Source organism: Lasioglossum baleicum, chromosome 7 (genome assembly GCF_051020765.1).
Source record: "Lasioglossum baleicum chromosome 7, iyLasBale1, whole genome shotgun sequence".
In the NCBI taxonomy this organism is placed as follows: Eukaryota; Metazoa; Arthropoda; class Insecta; order Hymenoptera; family Halictidae; genus Lasioglossum; species Lasioglossum baleicum.
This window is the reverse complement of record NC_134935.1, coordinates 10,349,223-10,374,658: the sequence shown is the minus strand read 5'-3', so window position 1 is coordinate 10,374,658 and position 25,436 is coordinate 10,349,223. Positions and strand designations below refer to the sequence as shown.

General features: G+C 41.1%; 1 protein-coding gene and 1 long non-coding RNA gene across 6 annotated transcripts in view; both read left to right on the top strand.

Annotated features, from left to right (window-relative positions):
* Positions 1–25,436, top strand: part of Mtd (TLD domain-containing protein mustard) — a 253,295-nt gene that overhangs the window by 41,533 nt on the left and 186,326 nt on the right. Inside the window, exon 2 of one of the 5 annotated variants that reach the window (XM_076427937.1) lies at positions 14,080–14,465. The exons of 2 other annotated variants lie outside the window; for them this stretch is intronic. In XM_076427937.1, coding sequence (XP_076284052.1) covers positions 14,302–14,465 — 164 coding nt within the window. In that variant the 5' untranslated portion in view covers positions 14,080–14,301. Of the gene's footprint in view, positions 1–10,723; positions 14,466–25,436 lie in introns of those variants that run through there. 2 more of the 5 variants (XM_076427938.1, XM_076427936.1) reach the window with 2 other exon arrangements.
* Positions 14,465–25,436, top strand: part of LOC143210789 (uncharacterized) — a 47,179-nt gene continuing 36,207 nt past the window's right edge. The window contains exon 1 of the long non-coding RNA XR_013009340.1: positions 14,465–14,600. This is a non-coding gene — a long non-coding RNA (uncharacterized LOC143210789). The remainder of the gene's footprint in view (positions 14,601–25,436) is intronic.

Below are 25,436 nucleotides of genomic sequence, written 5' to 3'. Positions count from 1 at the left end.
AAAGCTTGGAACAAGTGATTTTTAAAATCGCAGTTATGTGCGAGAGAGACAAGCGATTCGTTCGAGGTACGAAAACAAACGATTTCCGAACGCAGAAACCGCGTATTTTTCACAACATCGTTGTCCCGCGGTGAAATGGGCAGCTATTCAGCGGGGATGTCCGCGTTTTATTTATCCCGGTCTCTTATCGCAGTGCTCCATTAAGTTTCCCCCTTTCAATTACCTTTACTGAATCGGTGATTGATTCAATATCTGAGCGGAAAAAGACGCGCACGCCTACCGAGTAGCACGTATCGGGACAGAAGCGAGTCTCGTGGTAGCGTTCCAAACAGAAAAATCAATTGCAAAATTTGTGCCGAGCAGACAGGCAAACAGACAGACAAAAAAGCAAGCTAATAAAAACGTGGTAAAATAGTTTGCTTCCGGGTGCAACCATAGTCTAACAGACTTTTGATAATATTTAATAATATTGGACAATTTTTTTATTAAACATCTTGCACACGAATATTAAATAAATATTAGACATACTTTTAAAATTGTTTTTACAACACGTCCACATCATAAACATCGACCGAATTAACTTCGTATAATGATTGTCGAGAAGCCGAACTGCGTTTCATGAAGTAATAATAGCCAGCTGGATTATTTTACCGCTGCGGTCGCGTGAAGTTCCAGAGAAACCTATAGGTATGAAGTATCAAATACCAAGATAATAAATTGTAGCTTAAAAAAACTCGTTTGACTGAAATTTGTACGCTTTGTATTCAATATTTGCGACCTTGAGGTTCAAGGTCTTTGTTTTGCATCATATTCTACTCGTCGCGGGATCAACCCCTTGCCCTACGATTTATTTTACGGTGTCATTTACGGAAAAACCAGAAAAATTACATCTCAAATTTGCAAATCAAGTTTAAAGAAAATTAATGGCATACATATATTTATTAGATCCTGTTCAGAATCTTCATCACGAGTCTGACACGATATAGGGCAAGGGGTTGAAGGGGTCTCCAAGAAACGCGTTTGAATTTTCGCAAACTATTTCATTCCACATGTCTACAGTGTCGACTGTGCTGGTCGGTGTTCCAGCTGATTCGACGGTCAGTTATATCGTTGCACTTCTATCATTCCGTAAATTCCGGTTTCCAAACACGAGGGATCACGTCCGGGTTCATGAATCGTGCAGTCGATCGGCGAGCTGGGGAGTAAATAGTCTGTCAGAATAATTCGATACTTTCCACCTGTATCCCCCTTAACCTCGTTAATTGCGACGATCGAGGGCTGTGGGGGTGAGCGAGTGCGGGTTGCACTCGTGCTCCAAATTTGGTGTAAATCCACCCTCCGGGGGAGTAGGTGGTATAGGTGCACGAAGTGGTGGCTCGGCTCGGAGAAAAAGGTGGAGGCAACTTGTTACGAGTCCCGATACAACGACCTTGACGTCACCTAGAACAGCGAAAGCAGTGGTTCCACCTTGCCCCCCATTCTCCTCGGTCGGCCCGATCCTCCCGAGTCGAACCAACCCCGCCGACACCGACGGCATTGTTCGATTGTCTCGGGAACTAGGTCGCCACAATCAGTCTCCTGCAATTGCACAGATACTACCACCGGCTCTGGTTACCAGCCCGAAATTCTTGTCTCACCGATACGATTGGCCAGCCGTCACTGCTGCGCCCCATGACCGTCTCCAACCTCTAAGTAGCCAGTAAACAACCCCGCCGACCATAATCGTTCGACCCTGATGCAACGCGCGCGGAACCGGAACGGCCCACCAGCTGTTTTATTCGGGCAACTTCGTTTCACTTGAGACCCGACGCACAGTCGGCTATTTCTGGACAACAACCTAATATCTGTAGTTGCTGCATGTCACAATTTCAAAAAATTTCCAGGATTGCAAAGGTACGAGATTTGCCTTCTCATTTCTCGATAAAACGCCAGATAGAAGATTGATCTAGGGCGCTATCTCCCTTAAAAATTTATTTAAATCCTTTCATTATCTGATCCCTTGTGGATTTATTTTCCTATTTACTATTATATTATCAAATTGCTCAATCGACTCCACGATACTTATTATGTAATTGGACACTTACATTACGTATTATCTATAGGAGCAGTCTTTGCAATTAATGCTAGTTTAATCCACATATACCCTATTTTTACTGGATTAACCCTAAACAAAAAATATTAAATATTCAATTTATTATAATATTTACAGGAGTAAATTTAACCTTTTTCCCCAACAATTTTCTAGTCTTAATAGGCATGCCTCGGCGATATTCAGATTATTCCGATGCATATTATTGTTGAAATATTATTTCATCAATTGGATCTATAATTTCCTTTAATAGAATAATTATATTAATTTATATTATTTTAGAAAGTTTCATTTCAAAGCGAATAATTATATTTAAATACTACCAATCGTCATTAGAGTGATTACAAAACTACCCCCTTATATATCATTCATATAATAAATTACCTATTATCACAATTAAATTTTAATATGGCAGAATAGTGGAATGCATTACGTGTAATGTAAATTACGCCTCTCAGACGAAAAAATAGGACTTTTGAGGGAGATAGCGACCTAGATCGATCTTTTATCTAGCTTTTTTGACTACTGAAAAACCCCGTGTTTGTGTTACGGAGAGATGAGAAGGCGAATCCCGGAAAAAGGAGTCTATCCTCTTGATCGAGCATTATAGTATAGGATTTACGTATTTACCAGAAAAAAAAGTCATGAGAATAAATTTGGAAGGCTCAGAAACATAATGAAATTGAACCGATGTCCTATGGAAAGGTATTAGTGATCGAAACTTTAAGCGGCAATATGTATCTCGAAAATGAAAGTATGTGACATGCGGCGTTCTTCCTAACAACCACAGATATGTAGACAGCGGATCTTTATGCAATATAAAAATTTTCTACCGAGATTGCAACAAACTGGAGTGAAATGGAAATTTATTTTCTTTCTTAACATGTTTGGTGGAATAAATGTAAGATTAGGATTTAGTGTCTACCGTTCATATTAATTTAACTTTGTATAACGATATTCCTTCATTATTATTTGTAAAGTGTTATACTAATGAATGTTATAATGAAATAATGTAACAGTATTCTTACATTCTTCTAATGTGTTTGCTATTTTAAATCACAACTACTCATTTTTGTCATAAATGCATAAAATCCGCTGTCTACTAGTATGTCTGTTTGTAATATTTTTAGTGGGATGAAAATAATATAACATTATTCTCAAATTCTTCTATTTTCAATTACATCTACTCATTTTTGTCTCAAATGCATCATATTCGTTATCTACTAATATGTCACGGGGCTTAATCCCGCTGTCGTTGCAGATAAATGACATCCTAGGCGACATTGAAAGTTGCTAAGCCGACCGCCGATATAGTCAGTTCGCACCTGTCAACGTGTTGACAAACTTTTCTAGCAGAAAGTTCTTTTACTGTACCTAGGTAATAAAGAGTTGGTTAATAAAAGTTCCAACTGTTCGTTTGCCCGGGGTTGATCCTCTTCGTAATTTGTTCTCATTGAGCGCCGCAGTTATTCTTCGTTTGGCCTAACGACTTGATCCAGTCACGATGGAGAGATAGAAAAATGGCAGAGAAAAGTGATTGTTTCGCGAGAACGTGGAGCGCAGGGTTGATTGCAGGCTTGTGTGGGAGGATTGGGCCAAGGCGCGGGGTAGTTTCACGAGCTAATATTTGCTCCATCAATCAACCGTCGCGTCCTTGGTGCAAGGGAGGCCGAGTTACCTGGGCCGCACCTGCTGGTTTATATTGTACCACTGTTTGAAAGACATCCCTCACGTTCCCCCATTGTCGGACCCTCTGAAAGCTTCCCTCTCGCCATCAACACGTTCACCGCCATCTCGCGTCTTGATAACAGCCTTCGTATTTACTGAACTGCGGTTTTGATGTATTTCTGGAAAAATGAGTATTTGAAACAGTAAAGAGACCACAATGATTTAAGGAGATAGTCTCTTGTTTCCAGGATTGCAAGTGTGCGGGATGCGTCTTCTCAAAAGCGCTAGATAAAAGATCGTCAAAAGTCCCATTTTTACGTTTACGAGGAGTAATTTGCATTATTCGGAAGCATAAAGCTGCGGTAGCTACATGCTGCCGAATAATGCAAATTACGCCTCGTAAACGTAAAAATAGGACCTTTGAGGGCGATTGCGGCCTACATTGAACTTTATCCAGCGCTTTTGACTACTGAAAAATCCCATCTTTGCATTATCCAGAAATGAGAAGGCGCATCACGCCGCACCCTTGTAATCCTGGAAACGACAACACTAAACCTACCACTGCTGGTCAAATAACCGGGTTCATATTTTTCACCTTACAATTATTGAAATTATCAAGTTGCTTATATGTAAACTGATTCGACTTTATCCAAACACATATTTTGATAAAAATTGCACAAAATCTAAATAAATAGAGCCTTGTCATTTTGCTCGGTAGTTTTAGTGTTACGGATGCCGGTACATTATTTTCAACCGTATCAAATTTTAATTTATGACAAGGTCATTTGTGACGAGGTCGTTATTATTCATAGCAACGAAGTATTAGACGCCGCTAGTAATACCTGATAGTGGGTGGGTTAAAATGATCTCGAAGGGGTTCGCAGGAGGAGCGGAAAAGTTGTAGTTCCAGAGCGGGTTGGCAGCGATCGATAAAAATTGTTTTGCACGCTCGATGCCGGATTCCCGCGATGCCGCGGACGCGTTTCTTGCGATTCGCGTCGCGGAATGCAAACCGCCAATACGCGACACTATAATTTTCCAGATAACCTCGCCGTGATGTATCGACCTCGTTAATGCAACTATGAATCGCGGAGCACGACACGAGGAACGTCATCGTGGCCGTTCGAATCTCTTGCATACTGCAACACAGTTGTTAACATTGGTAGCGTCGTCGGCAGGGTCGCCTTGTTCGATGAACGTCTTCAGTATGGTGTCCGGCAGGGTTGGGCATTATTCGAATAACGAATTATGGTTCCTCAATCATTATTTTTCACTAGGTTTACGCGACCCGTCAAAATGACGGGTTTTAATATTCTTAATTTGCGATTATTCGGAATTATTTGAGAAATTATTTACCAAATTTATTTCTTTAGGTATTTATTATTGAAAAAATGGCCAAAAATTTGGATAGACACATACTTGCTGTGTTTTTCAAATAATGTGAAATAGTTATTTCTAGAGCTCCGTAAACCTAGTGTTAATAAAAAGTTAAAAACTTTATTTTCAAGTTAATATTTCACGATAATTTGATTACAGTGAGAAGAAGGTTTTCTTTAAAAATGCTTCGAACACATCGGTGTGCCGTATACAAATGCGTCGCATCATAAAAATTAGATTTTCTACCGTTGACTATGCGTATTATAAAATATTCGTAGAATTGCCCCACTTTTTGTGGATCTGAAATTGAATTCAAGTAATAACTCGTTTATAGTGCCACGAGGCCCCAAGGAAAATTAAGAACTGTTACTTTCTTCAGAACTGTTACTTTCGATTGAAAAGAGATATTGACTTGTAACTCGCAATAAGAAATACAAAAAAATGAATATGTACATTCATTTTCGTGTCCGAGGCATCGTGCGAGAAAGAGCTTGTAAAGTTTCTCACCAACACGCTGAACACACACAAAAGAAAAACAGACTGACAGTACATTAATCACGCTGGTGAGATGATCACCGATAGCAACAAATTAATTGCTGTAAGTTACAGAAATTTTGATATCAGCGGTAATCATTCAGAATGACTCATCCAATGAATGTAATTCCAGTCAGATCAGCTTATTTACGTTCACTATCGCTGCTAAGTGATTCATGGACGAGGTTGAACATCTTTTAAAATAGTGAACGGTAAATAAGTCTCATAGAATTTTTTTAAACACCCTGTAAGTGCATTTATCATGTAGGAATCTTGTAGAATGTTGGATCTCCACTTCAGTTGTTCAGCGAATGCAAACTTTTTAATATTATTTTGTATGAAACGAAATGGAGGCGAAAAATTCATCACGAAACGAAAGAAGAAGTATAACGGAGTCGTAAATATATTTGAAATTGTTTTCAATAGGGCTGGAAAAGTCCACGAACGAGAAGAAAAAGATCCGTTATTTGAAACCTTTGTTTATCATTACATCATCCGCGACAATCAATTGATTGGCTCGAAGGCTGCTTTTTCCTCCGTCGTCATTAATTATTAATTAACTTCCTCAGCGACTACGTCGTGATACAATAATGACTCAATAAGGGAATGGATGTTTAACTTCCGGAAACCGATCCAGTTAACGTAGCTAACATTTATAGACGTTTGTGTATACGTTGACTGAGATAATTGGAAAATTGTCTATGTAAACGGTGGAATTATAGAACCAGTTCCATATAATTCAGTCGGCGCAAGAGACGGTAACAATTATCACGTTCCCTCGTTACGTGTTTGCGTAAGCGGGTCTACGGAGGCGCTTGTAACGAGAGTGTGGGGCAAATAAACTATGCAATTTTTTATTATTAGAAGAAAATTATAAGGCAATCTTCTCGAACTCTTTTTTGCTTTTCTGTTGCTCTGTTCTTTTGCTTGTCTAACAAATATTTCAGTGTTATAGAAACAAATTTCTTCAGGTTATCTAGCAAGCAAATTCGAAATGTTGGATGCAAATATCTAAAGAGAAAAGTCCACTACAAATATTTAAAACAAATATTATTTTAAGAATCTGTTTACATGAAAGATTTTACTGCAACACAAAACCTTTCCAGACCAAGCGCGGTCTGCAACTGCAAATGTAAAGTTTCTTTTGATCCTTTAAGCGAAGAGCGTGTCAAATATTTTTCCAAGTTTTGTACCCCGTGTCGGTTCCATCGGGACCATAGGGAGCCGTTCGGGTAATGTCCCTTGCGACCGGAAAGAACTCTGGAATGATTCTTTCATCCCTGACATCATGTATCTGGCGTACGAAATCTCAGCGTGACGAAGGACGCCTCGAAGAGCGCTCATTAGAATCGATCCGATGGTACCAGTCCGCGCAGAACGGTCGAAGCCCGCATGGGACATTTCGATCTCGTCGCGTCGATGGCGGTCGACTCGCGAAAAAGCCTTGACAATTATCGATTGACTTTTTCCGATCGATTTGGGAAAGCACGTCGTCTCTTGCGCTGCGACATTTCCCTGACACACATAACTAATCGCTGTACCCGCGCCACTGCGAGCGATTTGAATCGATTCGTATCCGACCCTGTTTAAACATACAAGAATACGCCGAAGAAAGGGCTCGTAGCATCCTGTGATATCATGAATTACAAATAAGCCGCGAAGACAGCCGCTGTCTGGCCATACGAACAGCCGTTCGACCGCTTTTACCATTCGAGAGTGTGCTGTCTTCGAATGATTGTTGTCCTTGAACCCTTCCTCCGATATTCGAAGAAATACAGGTACACTTTTGCTAGGAGTATTGCAACTAATCCAATATGTTTTAGCACGTTTACTGTTAAACAATCTCTCGAAAAAAATTCCAGAAAATCAAAGTACTGTGGTGAGATGACAAGGAGGTCCCCGGGGCAAGACTTGTGTCACCACTCTACGACTCTACCTTCCCTTTCTATGGTCACGTGACGCAACTTTTCCCCTCAATTCGTGTTACCTCCTCTCATCTGGCGACACTGCTGCCACGAACCTTCTTGTCATCTCACCATAATAGTCATTGAGGTAAAAACTGAAGACTCTCAGCTTACCACCTTACTTCTTGAACTCTTGTAGATCGTACAAGTCCCGTATCGTGAACACAATTAACTTTTAGCACATTCGAGGTTTGGTAAAAAGATACGCGGAATTTTAGTTTTTCTCAAAAAATCTTGATTTGTTCATCGATACTAATTTTGTCTCCTTCAAAGTACTCCCCTTCAGATATACATATAATAATACACTTATGTCCACCCTAATGGCCACCTATGCCAACATACGTTAAGGACAACTGTACCGACGAAACAAAAAGATATTGTAGCAATCGAACTTATACAGCCCGGGAAATTTGCAAATTCCGCGTATTTTTTAATTAAACCTCGTATGACCGACAGTGGCAGTCAACGTGTCAGGGATGATTTTAACAAGCGGATGATATCCGTGAGTTGTGACGCGTGTCTAGTTGGTTACAATGAGATTCGAAAACCGTCGCCCGATATCCTGAAAATTCTGAAGTCAAGTGCGCACGTTGAAAGGAGGACGAAACAAGGTTGTCTATCGGTAATTGTCAAAAATCCCGGGGCCCTGTTTGAACATCGAGGACCCGGCTTTGTGCTGGCGTCCTCCTTAACACCCCAGCAACTGGTGAACTTCATGAATTCGCGTCTAATTAACGAGCACGCTCGGCGGTGCTTCAAAAGAGACGGGAAAAGCTGAGCATTCAACGGAGATCAAAGGACACGTGACTACGCGGTATCTTTCGACAAAGGTTCGGCCAATATGGCCGACTTCTGGGTGAAGGTGAGGCCATATCTTCGGCTATAGTTTCTGTAGAATCTAGTCCGAACCTCTGTACTCGAAGATGTACGAAATCCTGTTGATCGGTCGGGACAGATTTCCAGACAATTTTATTTCATACGATTAATTTTTTGTCCGCGTTGTAGGAGTTTCGCGACATTGCAAACATTACGACGACGTCTCCTGGGTTCAGCGACGTCACAACTTCTTGAACTTTGCGAGACATCACGCAACACCAAGGATTGGGAAGACGTAGGGAAGATTTATGGGTTTATTTTTCCTTGAGCTAAGTCTGTAGGCGTTGCAGCTTTAGGAAGACGCCCATGCTTTTCTATTAACTCTCTCCTCTCTCCCCCACCATAATTCTCACCTAATCGCATCTTCCCCCGAAGTCTTGAATTTCATTATTAACCCTCACTCGCTCTTTTTTGTCAAATGTTTTCACCAGACTTCGGATTTATAGCAAAATTGAGTAGATGAATTTAAAATTGTTGGAAAATTTTAAAAACTGAAGATGTCAATATATTATTTCTCCTCTATTAAAATCATTAAGGAAAAAAATAACATCCAATTTGGTTTCTATCTCTTGAAATCGATACAGGCGATTTTCATTTTGTCGTCAATCGGGTACCCGAGTACCCATTTAGTGTATTTCTTTCAACAATTTGTTAATGTTCCCCTAAAAAATATTACAAAATTTATCTGAATGTCCATTCTTTACTCGCTAATATATTAATTTAGTCTTATAATGAGAATTTGTGCAAACATGTTAAATACAGGAAGGTTTTAAATAATCTATATATTTTGGTTGATTACACAAGGGTTAGTGCCAGTTTCAATTTTCAAATCCCGATAGCAATACACACGATTCTATTATTTATGAACAGTAAAATAACTTGTTAACGTGGGACGACGAAAAATAAAATTTGATATGCGCAGGCATTTATTGGCTGTAAATAAATTGCAGTGCATTGGGTTAACGAAGTGTCGATAGAGTGGAACAATTCGACGGGATTGAGTCGCCAGGTGGGAATTTCGGGGACGCAGTTGCGTGATAGAAAATCATTCGACAGGGTAAATGGCGTGGCCTGGTAATCGCAGCGTTAATTAGTGGTTGTCACGAAATTTTCCGTCGGGTTCAGGCCAGGCCCGAGGCCAAACTGGCGCGCGGATTTGTGTGTCGGGTTGATTCGGGTCGGATCGGCGCGGCGCGTCGGTTCTTCTGGAAGATGTGTCGGAGCGTGTTGGTTACCATGCGATGTGCCAGCTGGGATTGGTCGAGTTTGCCGGGCGAAAACGGGATCAATACTGGGAGGCTTTCGACACGGAGGCGTAGGCTGGCGTTCTCCACTCGACGAGAATCGGGACTACGGAGTCCCTGACCTTGCCAGCGACCTTAGCCTTGCCAACACCCTTCGAACCACCGCGGGACTCGACGAATTTTCCGTCAGTGCACGATCCCCGTTCGTTTCAACTAATTTCTCCTTTAATGTCCACGATTTCTTTTCGTCGAACCGTTCGGGACAGGCTCGGTTCCTTCATCGGTCGCCATCGACGAAACTCTGGCAAACACGAATACACATGGAAATGCCAGGTCACTCTTGCACCGAATGCCTGACATATTTTTACCACGCTTATATTAGCTTGCCGAGTTGTCGTTGTATGCGTCAAATCTTGTAATCGAATTTTAAACCACTTCCCGATGAGCTAGAGACTTGAAACTTTAAACATAGCTCAGAACTGGATGACAATGCAATATTAAAAAACAAATTTTAAGAAAACTGTGCGTTCAGGAGAAAAAAAATTTTAATATTAACCGTCACACCTCGTCGCGCGACGCTCGGTAGTACGTCATCGCGTTCAGCGATCCCCACTCCGCGCGGCAGCGCTCCCTACTCCACTACGCGTTCCCACTCCGCCTCATTCTGTTCCATTTCGGACAATTTCGGACTCCATCAAGAGACGTCGTCTCTCGGAGTCATCCCTTCATTATATCTCGCGTATTTCCACACATACCTTACTATTTCATACCAGTATTACTATATCTTGCGTTCCATTTAAAAAAGACTAAAAAGTAGAAAATAGAAAAATATATATAAAAAAACTTTAAAAACCACGCTTATAATAAAATGCACTTCTAAAACGGAGAAAATAATTTTTTTAGACATTAGTGACTATAAATAAAAGCGTGGAGCGCCCACGAAGATTACGTCAATATAGTTTAGCGCTCCACGCTTTTATTTATAGTCACTAGTGCCTAAAAAAAATAATTTTCTTTTTTTTAGTGCATTTTAATATAAGCGTGATTTTTAAAAAGTTTCTTTTATATATATTTTTTGCAACTGCTCTCGCTGTGTATTTTTTTTATCCCGTTAATTGAGTTTTCCGCGGAGGTAATTACCGCGTAACGGGGTCACCGAATGTGACCCTTTCGAGATGGATTTTCTTTCGACAAAGGCATATTTATTTCGTATAGAACCAAGTGGGGAACACCGCTTGTCGTTTGTAAATCGGAACAACGAGTTTCACGAATATTAACTCGCTCGACTACGTTTTATCATTGTCAACTACTTTGTTTATATTGAAACATTACATTTTTTAATTTGTCGACGTGTCAGTGGAATGAGGAAAAAATGAACAAACGCTGAACAAAACTAACATCTTCCCAGTATTTTCAATGAAATTTAATTTTCTAATGCAGTTCAAATTTTCCAGTAAAGTTCAATTTGTACGTCGTCTAACCGTGTTATGTCACGTAAATGAATAAATCTTGATTAACGACATTGTTATCTGAAAAAATAATGAATCAATTTATTATCCTGAATAGAAGCTAACTGTTTAATAATTGAGAAAAATAAAGAGGATAGTATGATTTTGAAGAGCACTCAACGAACTGTTCTACTTGCAAAGGATTCTATTCTATTTTGTCGCTTGCGCGAGGAAAAGGAAGAATTTGCAGGATCGACTGATCAGACAAGTCGAGCAACGATCACGGCGACAGCGCTCGTTTTTGCACAATTAAAATCGCATGCTGCAACCTTGAGCGACGCGCTATGGCCCGAACAACGTAATGAAATTTAACTGAGGTTGTTAAGGTCGATTCTATCGCTCCAGACTTATCGCTGCTACGACCAGCTGCTGTCTACGCGGAGTCGTTGCACACTTTGTTGTCAGAGAACCACTCGAGTCGTTCTATTCAAAAATAGCCATTTCGACACGCAAACTAAATATTTGTCATCGAAGCTGCAGCGTTCTCCGTGAGTCATTTTTCATCAAACTTGTAAGGCAAAATATTTTTAGGAACATTATTTCAGAATCGAATAACCTTCGCAGATCAAACACGTTCATTAAACTTCTTTGAAGTAAAAACTAATTTAGGCGCATCGCGTATACAAGTGCTGAGCAGTGAACGAGTCTGATCCGTCACGCTGCGAGGTGAAACGCTACTCGGAGAAACAGACAGGTGTGCAATCGCCATAGCAGTTTTCGCTTGCGGTCTTACGCGCACGATACTGGTCTGTTTTTTTTTTAAAATTTTGTTTAAAATTCGGTTTTAGAAACACTTTGCGTCGAACAATCGTGATAGCCACGTTTCTTGAAGTTTGTCACGAAAATTTGAACGTCTTCTATTTATAATTGTTGCTACAGCGAGACTATTTGTAAGCGTAGATAGATTTGAATACCGTGGTGCACTGTTGGATGTTACTCTCGCGCTAGAACGAAGCCGGTTATGATCGATCGTCGTACGTTTTAACGAGCCTCAACGAGGCGTCGGCTGAACGGTCCTAGAAAATCAGCTCGAATCGTAGCGTGCGCACTGACACAGAGAGCGATTAGAACCGTCTGCGATCGATTTCCGGGTGGCTGTGTTTGGTTATGTTATCAGTAGCTCCGGTGTTGAACTCTTCTTTTTTCGTCGAGATAACCGAGACCAGTTTCGCGCAACCTACCGCGCACTTCACGTTCGTCGAACAATCTGAAATCTTCGGAATGCAAAGTGGCCCCGTTCGTTAGATAGAGTGCATCGTTTCGGGAGAATCGTAATCGAAGAAATTTGGCGACGCTATCGAGAATTTCGATTTTGCATCGGAGTCCAGTGCTGGTGCAACAACACCGATAGTAAGAAGTGTGGTGACCATCGGTTTATAAATAATGCGTGACGAAGGTTAAATTTACGTTATCGATTAATCGAATGCAAGATTTCACCTCGCGTTAAAGCACTTAACGCTTTAATTACGCGATCGTTTACACGATGTTTACATTGTACCGGTGAAGTCGCTGTAAAGAATTTCTTAAACGGTTCCCCTTACTTTTTGTCGATGATTTTATCATCATTCCGAACAGAGAGTCATCCTCGGGAGTAAAACGTTCTACCAGTCGCGTGTATCTTCTGCATCAACTGTGCAAACATGCGGTATTTAACCTTGAATCATGCTCGCTGGAGAATTACACAAGTATTTTCGGCTTTTCAAAATTGTAGCAGTTTAATTGGCGAACAATCGAACGTCGTAAATGTGAATAGATCATTCTACCGGCGCAGCAAGGAATAGAAATTCCATGTAGAACGCGACGGAATACGCAGTGAGCAGTAGAATAATTTATGGTAGTCTCCAGAATAGTCGCAAGGCAGGGCTGAGATCATGATTGCAATTAGACTTCGCTTTTGATGTTACAATGGTGCACGTCTTCCGAACCTAGTCAAATATTCCATGAAATGCACCGCAGTTTGCGACCTGAGTCTACGAGAGTGTCAGAATCAGCCTTATTGTTTCGCGAAACAATATATTAAGAAATCAGAATGTCCGTTTATTCCGTGTTGATATTTTTCATATCACAATATAAACGTATAAATGCCGACTAGCTAGAACGAAATGACGTAATTCTTGGATATTATATCTACTAGATTGTTGCATATGAAATGTCCGACTTCGAACAGTAACATTAAACAGACGCGACTCCTATGAAACGGCAAAAATAGACTGAAAATCGTGGAAAAACTTTTGAACCGTTCATAACTCACACACCATTTAATCAATTTCGATGAAATTTCCAGCACGTACTTAACTCATATGAATGTACAAAACGCATTCTTTCAAGTTTCGTTATAAGCTCAAATAGAAAAGTTCATTTATGAAAGACTTATTCAAAATATAAAATGTTTGCATTGATTGCAAGACACAGGAGCCAAACAGAAATTTCTTCGTCTTTTAATTGTCTCATTTAGCTGAAACGAATAAACTAATGTCCTTAAATCTTCGTGATTCGTCCACTGCTTTAAACCGAACGTGTCCATTTTTGTCATAAATGCATAAAATCCGCAGTCTAATTATGAGACTGACAGTACCTAGAATAAACCTGTAGACTGTAATACATAGTACGTTTCATAGCATTTCGATTAGCATTTCATATGCATCAGTCTAACACTTCTGAAAACAATTAGACGTTTTAAAAGCATTGTATTGAAACGAATCGTTGACAGCTTCGAGATGTTCCACCCCCAAATTAGCTGGTCACGATCGAGTTCTGGGGAAAGGACGTGATCGGTTTCCGATCTTGTCTGACTAATTCATCGGTCTCGAATGAGTTAGGTTTGCGCGCGCGATCCCGTCGACCGGAAGTGGCGCGTGTGCAGATCGACGAGCCAGCCGCGAGTTGCGAGTTGCTAGTCGGTCGTGTGTTTCGCGAGTGATCCCGAATGATGCTCGCACGACACGCGACCTAGAGTGTGCCCGGACCCTCAGTCGCGGACAATCGGAACGATCGGTGGTCCACGTGGTAACCGGACGCTCTAGGATCACCGGCGAAGGAACATGGCATTGTTTTCCGGCGGCGGAGCTGGCGGTGCTGCCGGCGGCGGAAATGAACAACCGCCACCGGTCAGGACCGAGGACACTGTCGGCAGTATTCTGCCCTCTAGACAGCGCAGCCTGAAGGACCGACTACGGGAAGGCATCACCGGAGGATTTAGCTGGCAGTGAGTATCGCAATTCCTCGATTAAACCCCATCTTTCGAGAACAAACGCCGCAGTCATCATTCCACACGCGATCAAATTGGGTGATGAGTTTAGTGGACTCTCGATAGACGCGATCCTAGAGGATTTACCTCGCAGTGAGTATCACAATTTCTGGATTAATCTCTATTTTCGAAGAACCAACGTTGCATTTGTCGAGGACGATCGTGATTCGATAGATGCAAGGTGTTCCTAGAGGATTTAGCTGTCAGTGAGTATCACGATTAAGTGTATCCTGGATTAATCCCTATTTTGGAAGAACAAACGTTGCATTTGTCAAGTATAATCGCACAAAAGTGGAGAATGAGCATGATGATCCTAGAGGATTTAGCTGACAGTGAGCATCATAATTTGTGGATTAATCCTCATTCTCAAGGAACAAACGTATTTTGTCGAGAACAATCGTGATTCCCAACTGCGTAGGATAAAATTGTGTGATAAGTTTAATGTACTCGATAGGTGCAAGGTGTTTCTAGAGGATTTAGTTGTCGGTGATTATCACAATTCTTGGATTAATCCCTATTTTCGAAGAACAAACGTTGCATTTGTCAAGTATAATCGCACAAAAGTGGACAATGAGCATGATGATGCTAGAGGATTTAGCTGACAGTGAGCATCACACAATTTATGGATTAATCCTCATTCTCAAAGAACAACCGTATTTGTCAAGGACAATCGTGATTCCCAATTGCGTAGGATAAACTTGCGTGATAAGTTTAGTGTACTCGACAGGTGCAACGTGTTACTAGAGGATTTAGCTGACAGCGAGTATCAGAATTTCTGGATTAACCCCTATTTTCGAAGAACAAACGTTGCATTTGTCGAGCAAAATCGTAATCCCCACTAGGATAAAATTAGACAATGAGTATGTACATTAAACCTGACAGGTGCAACACGCGTAGAATAAAAATGTCTAACAAGTGTATCTACAACGTGTCCCTAGAGAATGTAGCCAGCAGTGAGCATCACAATGTCTGAATCAATCATCTCTTCAATAGACGGCGCATTTGACCAAGACAGTCTTGATCTCCAATTGCATACGATAAAATCTTCAACACAAATTTTGTCTACCTCGAGTTAACATTTTTGTCCACTGCACGAATCACTGCATAAATTGATCGTGATCGATACGTCAACTTTTTAGCGTAAGACTCGAGTTCGCTCGGCAGTACCATCACCGGTGCAATTTTCCTTTGCGAAGCACCGTGTGATGAATTCATTGAGCTTGATGGACCAATATTCAGAGCAAGATTAAAATTCAATTGGCAACGTCGTTTTCCAAGCGTAGACTTCGTCTAAGGTGTCGTCGGTTATAGACGAACTTGCGAAGTTGGATAAAAATTCAGAGATAGCACTTTCAATTTAATGCTCTCTCTCTCTCTCTCTCTCTCTCTCTCTCTCTCTCTCAGAGAATCGAGCCATGAATTTGTCCCCGGTGGTAAATACGCTCGTAGAGTATATTGTGGATTCAATTGGCGGCGAGCACCACGTAGTCTTCACTCGCGAAGAATAGAACTCGTATGACGAGCTTATCGTGTATGATAGAGGGGACTCTTTTAAGCGAATCTTCGATTCAACCGACAATGAGCACCATATTTCCACTTTAACGTATATATTCGTTCGCGGAGAATAGAATTCTTCAGAATTTATCGAACATGATAAATGCAGTCTAACGCTAGAACTAGTAATTCCATGAAAATGTCTCTTTCCAGATATTTTATGCCTCGCCTCTCGCATATCCTGTGGATCGAAATACGGTTAAGCGACGCGGTGAATCGCTATTGGAAAATAATTGAAACCTGGATCACCGATGTACTCTTTTAAAGATGAATCGTTGATCGAGTCGGATGTTATTTTTACAACGCGATCGCGAGTTTGCTCGTTTCGAATGACCGCACGGAAAAAACAGAGAATAGGAAACGAATTTTTGAAAAACATTTGATTGCCATCGGCAACGTCGGTGCATTGTTTCACTCCGGTCGCGGAAAAATGATCGCCGCAGTTATAAGTATTTTTTGCAGCCGCAAACATTTGTCCATGGAGTTGTCTTGCTGCCGGAGCCGTATTTTATCTAGTATCGTTTACAAGCCCTGTTTTCCGCGGAATTTTGAATATCAAATTGCACTGCATACATTCTGCTGTCCCACCGAAGGCGGCGACCGCTTTTTCCTCGCGAATCGTGTTTTCGTTTTTTCCGGGAGATTTAGCCTTTCGCTCGGCTAGGGGAGCCACGTCTACCGGTCCTATTAGCAAACCTAATTACGCGACCTACGAACCACTTAGCTTCGTATTGCGCAGTAGATCTGGTGACCATGGTTACTTTTCAATTCAGATTCACACCGTTCTATCGTAGCCGACGTTCATTTCTATGAACACGAATTTTCCACTACTTGAATTAATAAATTGCGGATTTTCATGCGGAATAGAAATTGTTTGAATTAATAGCAAGAAGAAGTGCTTCGTTGATACTCGTTTCGTTACGGGGTAAATTGGTTATTTTTATTATAATATGAACGAAATTTCTCTGGCTTGTATTTATTAATGTAGTACAAGTTAGTATGAACTATTCTACATACATGTCGCCCAAGAATAAGGATGGTTTCCTCGCTTAAATCAACCAATGCCAAAGAGTCACGTGCGAGGTACACGTACAACTTTGAGGTTACCCTGAACGTGCAATAGTTTACAAGTTATTAATATATTCTATGTTGTTATTTTAGGTAAGTACAACAAATATTGATGTAGGTTTACATTAAGGTTCGAAAGCAATTTTAACTCTCAGAGACGGACTTGCCCCGCTTTCGGGGTAATTTTCAAGCAAAATTAGAATCCTACATAATACTAATTCATCAGCAAAAACTGTGGCAAGATTTTGATACCAAGAACGTTAAGTTTTTACATACCAGACTGAAAATACATCAGTTTAAAGTCCAACTTTGCAAAAACTAGGGCAGACTACCCCACTCCACCTTAACTGTTTTAATAGGTTGGCAGTGATAGCATTTCTAAATGGTCTAAGTATGTATAAACACGAATTTTCTACTCCTTGAATTAGACTGCGTATTGTTATGCAAAATAAAAATTGTCTCAATTCATTGCAAGAAAAAGTACTATTTAGATATTCATTACTCAACTGTTTTAATAGGTCGGAAGTAATAGGACAGCATTTTTAAATGGCTTAATATTGTTTTAGATTAAAATAAAAATATCCTATTTTATGTTTCGGATTGTCTAAATAAAAGTATTTTATCTGCGGAAATTTTACCATTTATACATACCGGTATTTTATTTGAATTGTAGAGCAACGATTATTTGAAATATTTTTCTCACAAATGTTATCCAACTCGGATTCGCGGAAACGAAGTAAACAGTCAACAATTTTTACCGAGTAAATTCGGGACTGCGCGCTCTCCGATCAGATCGATCGCAGGCAAATATTTTTCCGGTTCCGGGAAAACATTCGCACCCGGCCGTAATGGAAACACGATGCACGGATCCCCACAGGTTGGGACGCGATATCGTTCAATTTAATTACTGGCGGCAGTAATTCAAGCATTATCGTCGGGCCAGTGTTTCGGAGTGCGCCGCGCAATCAGTAGATGGCAGCCGCAGTTGACTGCTTGAGGCCATCCTCGAGACGGCCACGAGTATTTCTGGCCTGAACAAAGACCTCAAAGCTGTTGCATTCATGCATTTTTGAAAAATTAAGGGTTCCGTGCAAGAACGAGCCACAACAGTAGTTTTGTGGTATATTATGGCTTTTATGAAAAATAGACTGCAATTTTTTTATTCAAACTTATTAACCCTTTTCAGTCGGAGCTATTTCAACTCGAAACTTAAACATTTCCTCCGACCTAGAATAATTCCATTCTGTATGATTTTTTATCAATACTTAAATATTTACTAATTGATTAAATTTCAATATATTTAATAATGTAAAAACAATATTTCGAACAATGTTTTCTTTTTACCATTTTCATGCGCGTACAAAAACTAAAAATAATTAAAACACACGGTCTGAATAGTTCTCCAATTATCACAAAGCAATTAATAAGAAATATTAAAACTCGTTTTTCCCACGCATCATACTGTTACATAGGAATTCAGTTTTATTTACTAGAGTGGATGCAGCTAATGTAATAAAGCCTCTGTTCGCATCAATATTCACAGTTTCGTAATAATGCCATGAAAGGTGTACTTTTTTCCTGCCTACCAAGAGCATCATCGTCGTCATCATTATTCTTCGTTGTGTATTGTTCGAACGTCGCGAAGAATTTATGCGGCGATCGCTAATTGGTGACGCAGATCGGTGTAATTGGTAATTAGCCGCGGCAATGGCCGTTCTCAGACTTTATTTTCCAAATGGCTACTTTGTGGTGATGTTTGATGGAAGGGTATTACGTAGAGAACACTAAACAATAGTCCCACGCATTATACTTTGTCGTCTTTCCGATCGTTATGTAAAATAATATTTTTTCATTACGTACGTACAATTTCAAGCCGTCGACATTTTAAAAAGATTTAAGGACATCAGTGTATTATTTTCAGCTTGACAAGAAAATTAAGCTTACACTAAACCTACCGAGCAGTAAAACCGATGAAAATGTTTTAGCTTGCAAAAATGACGAGGCTCTATTTATTTAGATTCCGCGCAATTTTTATTACAATATGTGCTTTGATAAAGAAATTTATCGAATCAATTTCCATGCAGGTAACTTCATCATTTCAATAATTGTGAGATGAAAAATATAAAACCGGTCATTTGACCGGCAGTGGTAGGTTTAGTGTTAATAAAAATTTTTCATATGGCTCCTTTGTCTTGCAATCAATGCAAACATTTATTTCGCATAAAGATCCGCAGTTTCCTAATAATTGTTAGCGAATCGAGACACCGCAAGAAGCTCGAATTCCTGTACCCTCTCGGGGAGGGTAAAGTCTTTCGGAGTTAATACAATAAAGTCGGCCTAATGAGCATGGCTGCGAAAGAAACGGGCTCGTTGCGAGGGGTTGAAAGTATCCCGAAGAAATTCTGGACAAGTCGTTCGGATAGCCGGCAGTTCCGGTGTCAAATGGTCGTTTCCTCGGGCAGTTTTCGGTGGAGACCGAGAGCGGGTAGAGGGGACGGTTAGAAGAGCCGGTCGAGCAAATCGGTCGGGTCGATCGATGTGCGCGGCAACTGCGCCCCGAGCTTGGCCTCAGGAAGCACGAGCCGAGCGTGCTTCCGATAATTTAATCAAGAAAGTTCGGTCGGTTCGCGTGTCAGTCCCGCGAGCTGTCCGAGTTATCTCGATCCCGTTGAAAGAATTCGGCTCTTCTCCCTTCTCGATGGAGCCCTGGGCCAAAGCCACCGTCTTTCCCTAATTCCAGGTTCGTGTTGTTCGTTAGCAGGGAGCAAAGCCAGCAGTCGTTGGCTCTCTTGAACGAGCTGCCAACTTTTCTTTCCGCCGTATCGCGTTTTCTCTTTCCTACTTTCCTTCCTTCCTTCCTTCCTGCCTTCCTCCGCCATCCTTCTCTCATCCTACCCTCTCGCTGTTCCCAAGTCGCTCGTAAAAGGATCCGATCGCCTCGATCTACTTCACGGAACTCGCAACTGGGACCGCGTTTAATTCCCGGCGACACAGGACCCATTGTGACCCGAAATGGAACGTCGAGAGCGTTTCCCAGCTCCGCGATCGAAATTTCATGGTGGCTCCCCGCGGAGCAGCTTTTCTAGAGCCGGTGACCCTCTTCTCCAATTACCATGGCGTTGTCGTTAATAGATTGCAATATTTATACAAAGTGCTCGAAAAAATGAAATCGTTAAATAGTCATATGGTAAGGGACACCGGGGAAAGTTGATGTAGGGGCAGGTTGATCGTTTTCTCTTTGAAGAGACTCGTAACCTCTACAGGCTTCGCTTCGTGAGAGACTCGTTGAACTCTTCTAACAAGTCTGACATTTTGTTGTTCAAACTTCCTCCTCTTGGGTGGTGGACGTCTGCTCCACAATCAAGATATGCCAATTTGATCTTGTCTTGTGCATCTATGTGGTACTTTTCGAATTGAAAAATTTATTGAAAACTTTTGGAATTGACGTTTGCAACTCTGTCATGATTAGACTGCGGATTCTATTACAAAAATGGGTAAGCAGAATTTAAAGCAGTGGACATATTAAAAAGTTTTAAAGACATCAGCGTATTGGCTTCAGCTTAATCAGATAATTAAGAGAAGAAAAAAATTTTTATTTCGTTCCTCTGTCTTGCAATCAGTGCAAACATTTTTTATTTTGTATAAATATCGGCAGTCTAGTCATGATGCAACTTCCGCCTTGTTATTTATGGCAGTGTCTATTGCTGCGTAGATTATAACCGATGATGCAAGGCGTCTGATCCAGATGAAGGGTGTATCTTTATGAAAATTTCTCTCCGTGTTTCCCTCTTTGAGACTTTAGAGCCTTCTTCAGGTTCACGGCTTGTTGAACAACTGGGGCAAGTTCCGGAGCTATATTTCTGGCTGCTATGAACGACTCCATCGTCAAAATGGACTTCTAGCCATAATCCCTGATTACCATCCTAATCTGGTCAAGGGTGGCAAGCAAAAGTCTTATCTTTTGCCAACGAGAGATATCGCTGCTCGCCCAACCACTTTATGATCTGCCCGACAACTTTACGGGACCCGTAAACTCTCCACCCACTCAAAAACATTGTCAATCTCCTAAAAAGACGAAAATGTGTATGTATTGTATGCCTAATGTTCTCCAATAACTATCAGGGCCCACTCTAGGGGCGAGCAACCCGGATATTTGTCCGGGGAGCCAAAATTTAGAGACGCCATTTTGGCTGTAAGTGTGAGAAAAATATTGATGTGTTAAATACCCAATTAAGAGAAAATTTGCTTTTATTAAAATTTAAATAAAATGATTCGATTTTGATTGAAAATAAAAAATATGTACCTTTATTTAAAAAATATATGTGTATATACATATATATTCTTAAGGGGCGGCAATTTGTTTTTTTGTCCGGGGCGACGTAACCGCTAGAGCGGCCGCTGTAACTATACATTAACAAAATCAAAAAATAGAATTTTATCTCGGTAAAGGAAATTATAATAATAACATACATATTTATTAGAGTATGTTCAGAATCTTCATCACGAGTCTGACACGATATTGTAGGGCAAGGGGTTAATAATAATTAGACTGCGGATCTTTATGCAAGGAAATAGAAACAGATTGAATGTTATTTCTTCCCTTGATCCCTGGCCGTATTTTGACGAGCCAGACTCGTGATGAAGGTTTCTAACAAAGTCTAACAAATATGAATGTTACAAGTTTCATTTTAGACGAAATAAAATTTGATTCGTTTGCAATCAATATTTAAGTATTAAAATAAATGTAGCCATACAAGAAATATAAATTTTCCTTTCCCTTCTACGACATTTTTGTGCACAAAGACGTTTTAATCACTGTAACTATAAAGAAAATGGTCAATGATTTTAATAGAGGAGAAATCATATATCGACATCTTCAATTTTGTAAATTTTCCAAGCATTTTGAAATTCATGTACTCAATTTTCCTATAAATGCGTAATGATCCGCAGTCTAATAATACTTGATCGAAACTTTTCTCCTGCCGCGCGAGTGGATATGCATCTCGGGTCTTCCAGGGGCTGATGGGGACGCGTGCTCGCGTGGACGCTCGACGAACGGAGCCGAGACGAAACTTTCGTTTCGAACGAGAACGAGATTTAGTCACCGTGAAAAATATTTGCCGATCCGACGAAACCAGTTAATTTTCCGTCGTCGGCGGCCGCTCGTATTGATCTCGATAGGTACGTTTCGACGGGCGGACGTGACCGCGTATCGATACATCGACTGCGCAGAATATGGAACGAGGGGTGGCTGGTCTATAGACGGGGCGGCCTCTAGTTCCTCGAATTGTGTCACAGAGGGCACAGACAGGTGGCAAACACGAACACAGCGGAGCACGCACCAACATACACACACAGAGGTCGCGTCGTCGTCGGACCGACGTCATTTCGCCCGAAGGTGACGGTCACCGTTTCCAATTTTCATTCTAACGCCCCTGCCCTCTGTAACGGACCCGAAAATGACGCGTGTCCCGAGAACCGAGCCGAAACAAACACGCCGGATGAACGAACCGCGACGCCCGCGAAAAAACACTGAAGGTTGCCGGAGGGAGGACGGAGGGGAGGCAAATGACAGACAGCTCGACGCGTCGTTTACCACAGAATAATTATCCGATGGCCCAGTTTCGGGAGTCCATGTATCTAGGCGAGTTCCTCTGTATCCGATTCCGGGGCGACGTCTTTCATGAACTGTGCCGGAAATCGCTGGGAACATGATCCTCGCACCCCCACACCCTCCGTTACAGTTTCGAACCTAAACGACCCTCTACTGCGACACCGAACGGACACATTTCTTTCAACGAAATACTTCGACATAATCAATATTTGAAAGGGTGTCTGGAAGAAGGAATTACTTCAGGTTTTTTTCAATTTTAATATTTTATTTAACATTTAATAAAACAAGGAAGAAGGGCCTGTGTCTTTTCCAGCTGGCTTTTATCATTGCAATTCACGTTCGAGTTCAAAACTGCGCGCTTATAAAATTTTAAAAATCTGCCATGGGCTCTTCGTTCAGAATAGTTCAGATACCCATTCATTGAAGCATTGAAGTCAAAATGCAGCCCTGGTTTTTGCATCATGCTTTGCACGTACACTAAATGAATACCTAAACTCCCTAGTTCGCGTTACAAGTATTTCGAACAATAGTCCCAATCGTCTAGTGAAGAAAATAAAGTTTCGCAGATCCCTTTTGCTCCTCTCCCGGGTAAACTTTCACTCAGGGGACCAAAGATTTTCAACTCTTCTGAATGTATAATAATATTACATAATTCAACGAAAAAATGATAAAATTTTTAATTCCACTGCGAGGAATCCAAGTTTCAGTGTGCGGAGTTCATTCGTTTAAAAGTTGCTCGACTTCAAGCGCGTTTGACAAGTTAGAACGCTGCCATATTGGTTTCCACTGGATACACTAGGTCTGCGTTAACTTTTGGATTCCTCGCACTAGGATTAAAGGTTTCATCATTTTTTCGCCGAATTGTATAATATTATACATTCAGAAATGTCGGAAATGTTTGGTCCGCTAAGTGAAAATTTAACCTTCTTCCGAAAGTGCAATTTTCGCGTGGACTCGCATCATTGGAACTGTGATATTCAATACTTTGCACTCAGGGCTATTTTAACTCGAAAATTAAGTATTTCTTCCGACCCAGAATAATTCCAGGGTAAACTTTACTTTACCGGACACAAAATTTGTGCCTTTCTCCTATAAACTATGATGTATTTGGTATTCAAGAGTTATTCTTGCTTAAAGTTGAGCAATCTGCAGTGTTTTTGACAGGTAAGGGCGCCGCCATATTGGTTTGTAGCGACGACCGCGAGCCGCGTACCGAGCAGAATCGCCGGTCCTCGTCGCCCTCCCCCCCGACCTAATCACCAATCAACTCGTTAATTATTCTGCTCGGTAAGCGGCGCGCGACCGTCACTACAAACCAATATGGCGGCGCTCTTACCAGTCAAAAACACTGTCGATTGCTCAACTTTAAGCAAGCATAACTCCTGAACCATTGATCCTACAGGATCGAAACTTCGATCTGCAGCTGGCCCGAGTACAAATCTTCTGGATTACATACAAAATACATCATAATTTATAGGAGAAAGGCACAAATTTGGAGTCCGGTAAAGTAAAGAGCAGCCTAATTCCATTCTATATTAATTTTTTTCTTTGTATGAATATAAAATTGATATAATACCTCATACAATAGTTAAATGTTTAGTGATAGATTAGACATCACCATATTTCATAAAGTAAGCAAAATTGTGAATAATGGTACATCAATTTTTAGTGATGACTCTCTGAGTCACCACTCGAGTACTAAAGGCTAGAATGCGTTCGTAGAAGTCCTTCGTCTTCTAGGTGATTGCGAATGTTCCTTTTATTCCGGCTCTTCCTCGCAAATCCAGAAATGTGTTCGAATACCTTCTGGACAGTGGTATGATGCATGTGTGCGCGTTCACTTAAATACGACCGTGGAATCGATACGCGCACCTGGAGGAATTGTGTCCGACGGTATCCGATGAACATGCTCGGATTCGGTGCATGATGCATGCGCACGGACGTCTTCGCACACAATGGCTAGGATGGTCCCTTTGTTTTCGATTGGCCCAGAAGCTACACGGACCGATGTATCCGTCGCCGTCGTTGTTCGACGCTGTGCGTGGCCTTGATCGTCGCCGGCCCACGAATCTAGGCCTTGTTCCTCATTCGGCATGCGACCAGCGAACAATGAGCTACCCCTATATCGGTAATCGATCGGCATTCGCTCGCTGGCGAACACTTTTTCATCCTTAAAGCGGATGTCCCTCGAACCATTTCGGAAATTAACGTGAAATCTACGCAGCTCTCGTTATTAGTCGCACAATGAGCTCTCGGTATAGTCGCACTAACATTCGGACTCAATTAAGAGGAGGCTAACTTTTTAATATCGGACCACATGACTGGGATTGTTTTGAGAAGATAGAAAAATTGCAATTGCTCGCAATTGTAGAGAAAATACTGGAAGTTGTTCTTTTACGACTTTTTCTGTTGGCCTATATCGGAAATTGAAAAATACTAGAATACTATTAAAATGAAAGTGTTGTAAGTATGCAATGTGATCTCTTGATTGTTGGAAGTTTAAGGGGTTAATCCTGCTTCAAGGTTTTTCGGGGGGGATGGCACCCCAAAGAGTTGTTGAGAATACATAACTTATCTTTACCAAAAACCCCAGGAATGCAAAGGTCTAAATTTCCAAGTTGCTTAGGAATGCAAAGGGTCGCATCGCCGAAGGTCTTATGAATACAAAGGGCCGTAGTTTTTATAGGTCACGG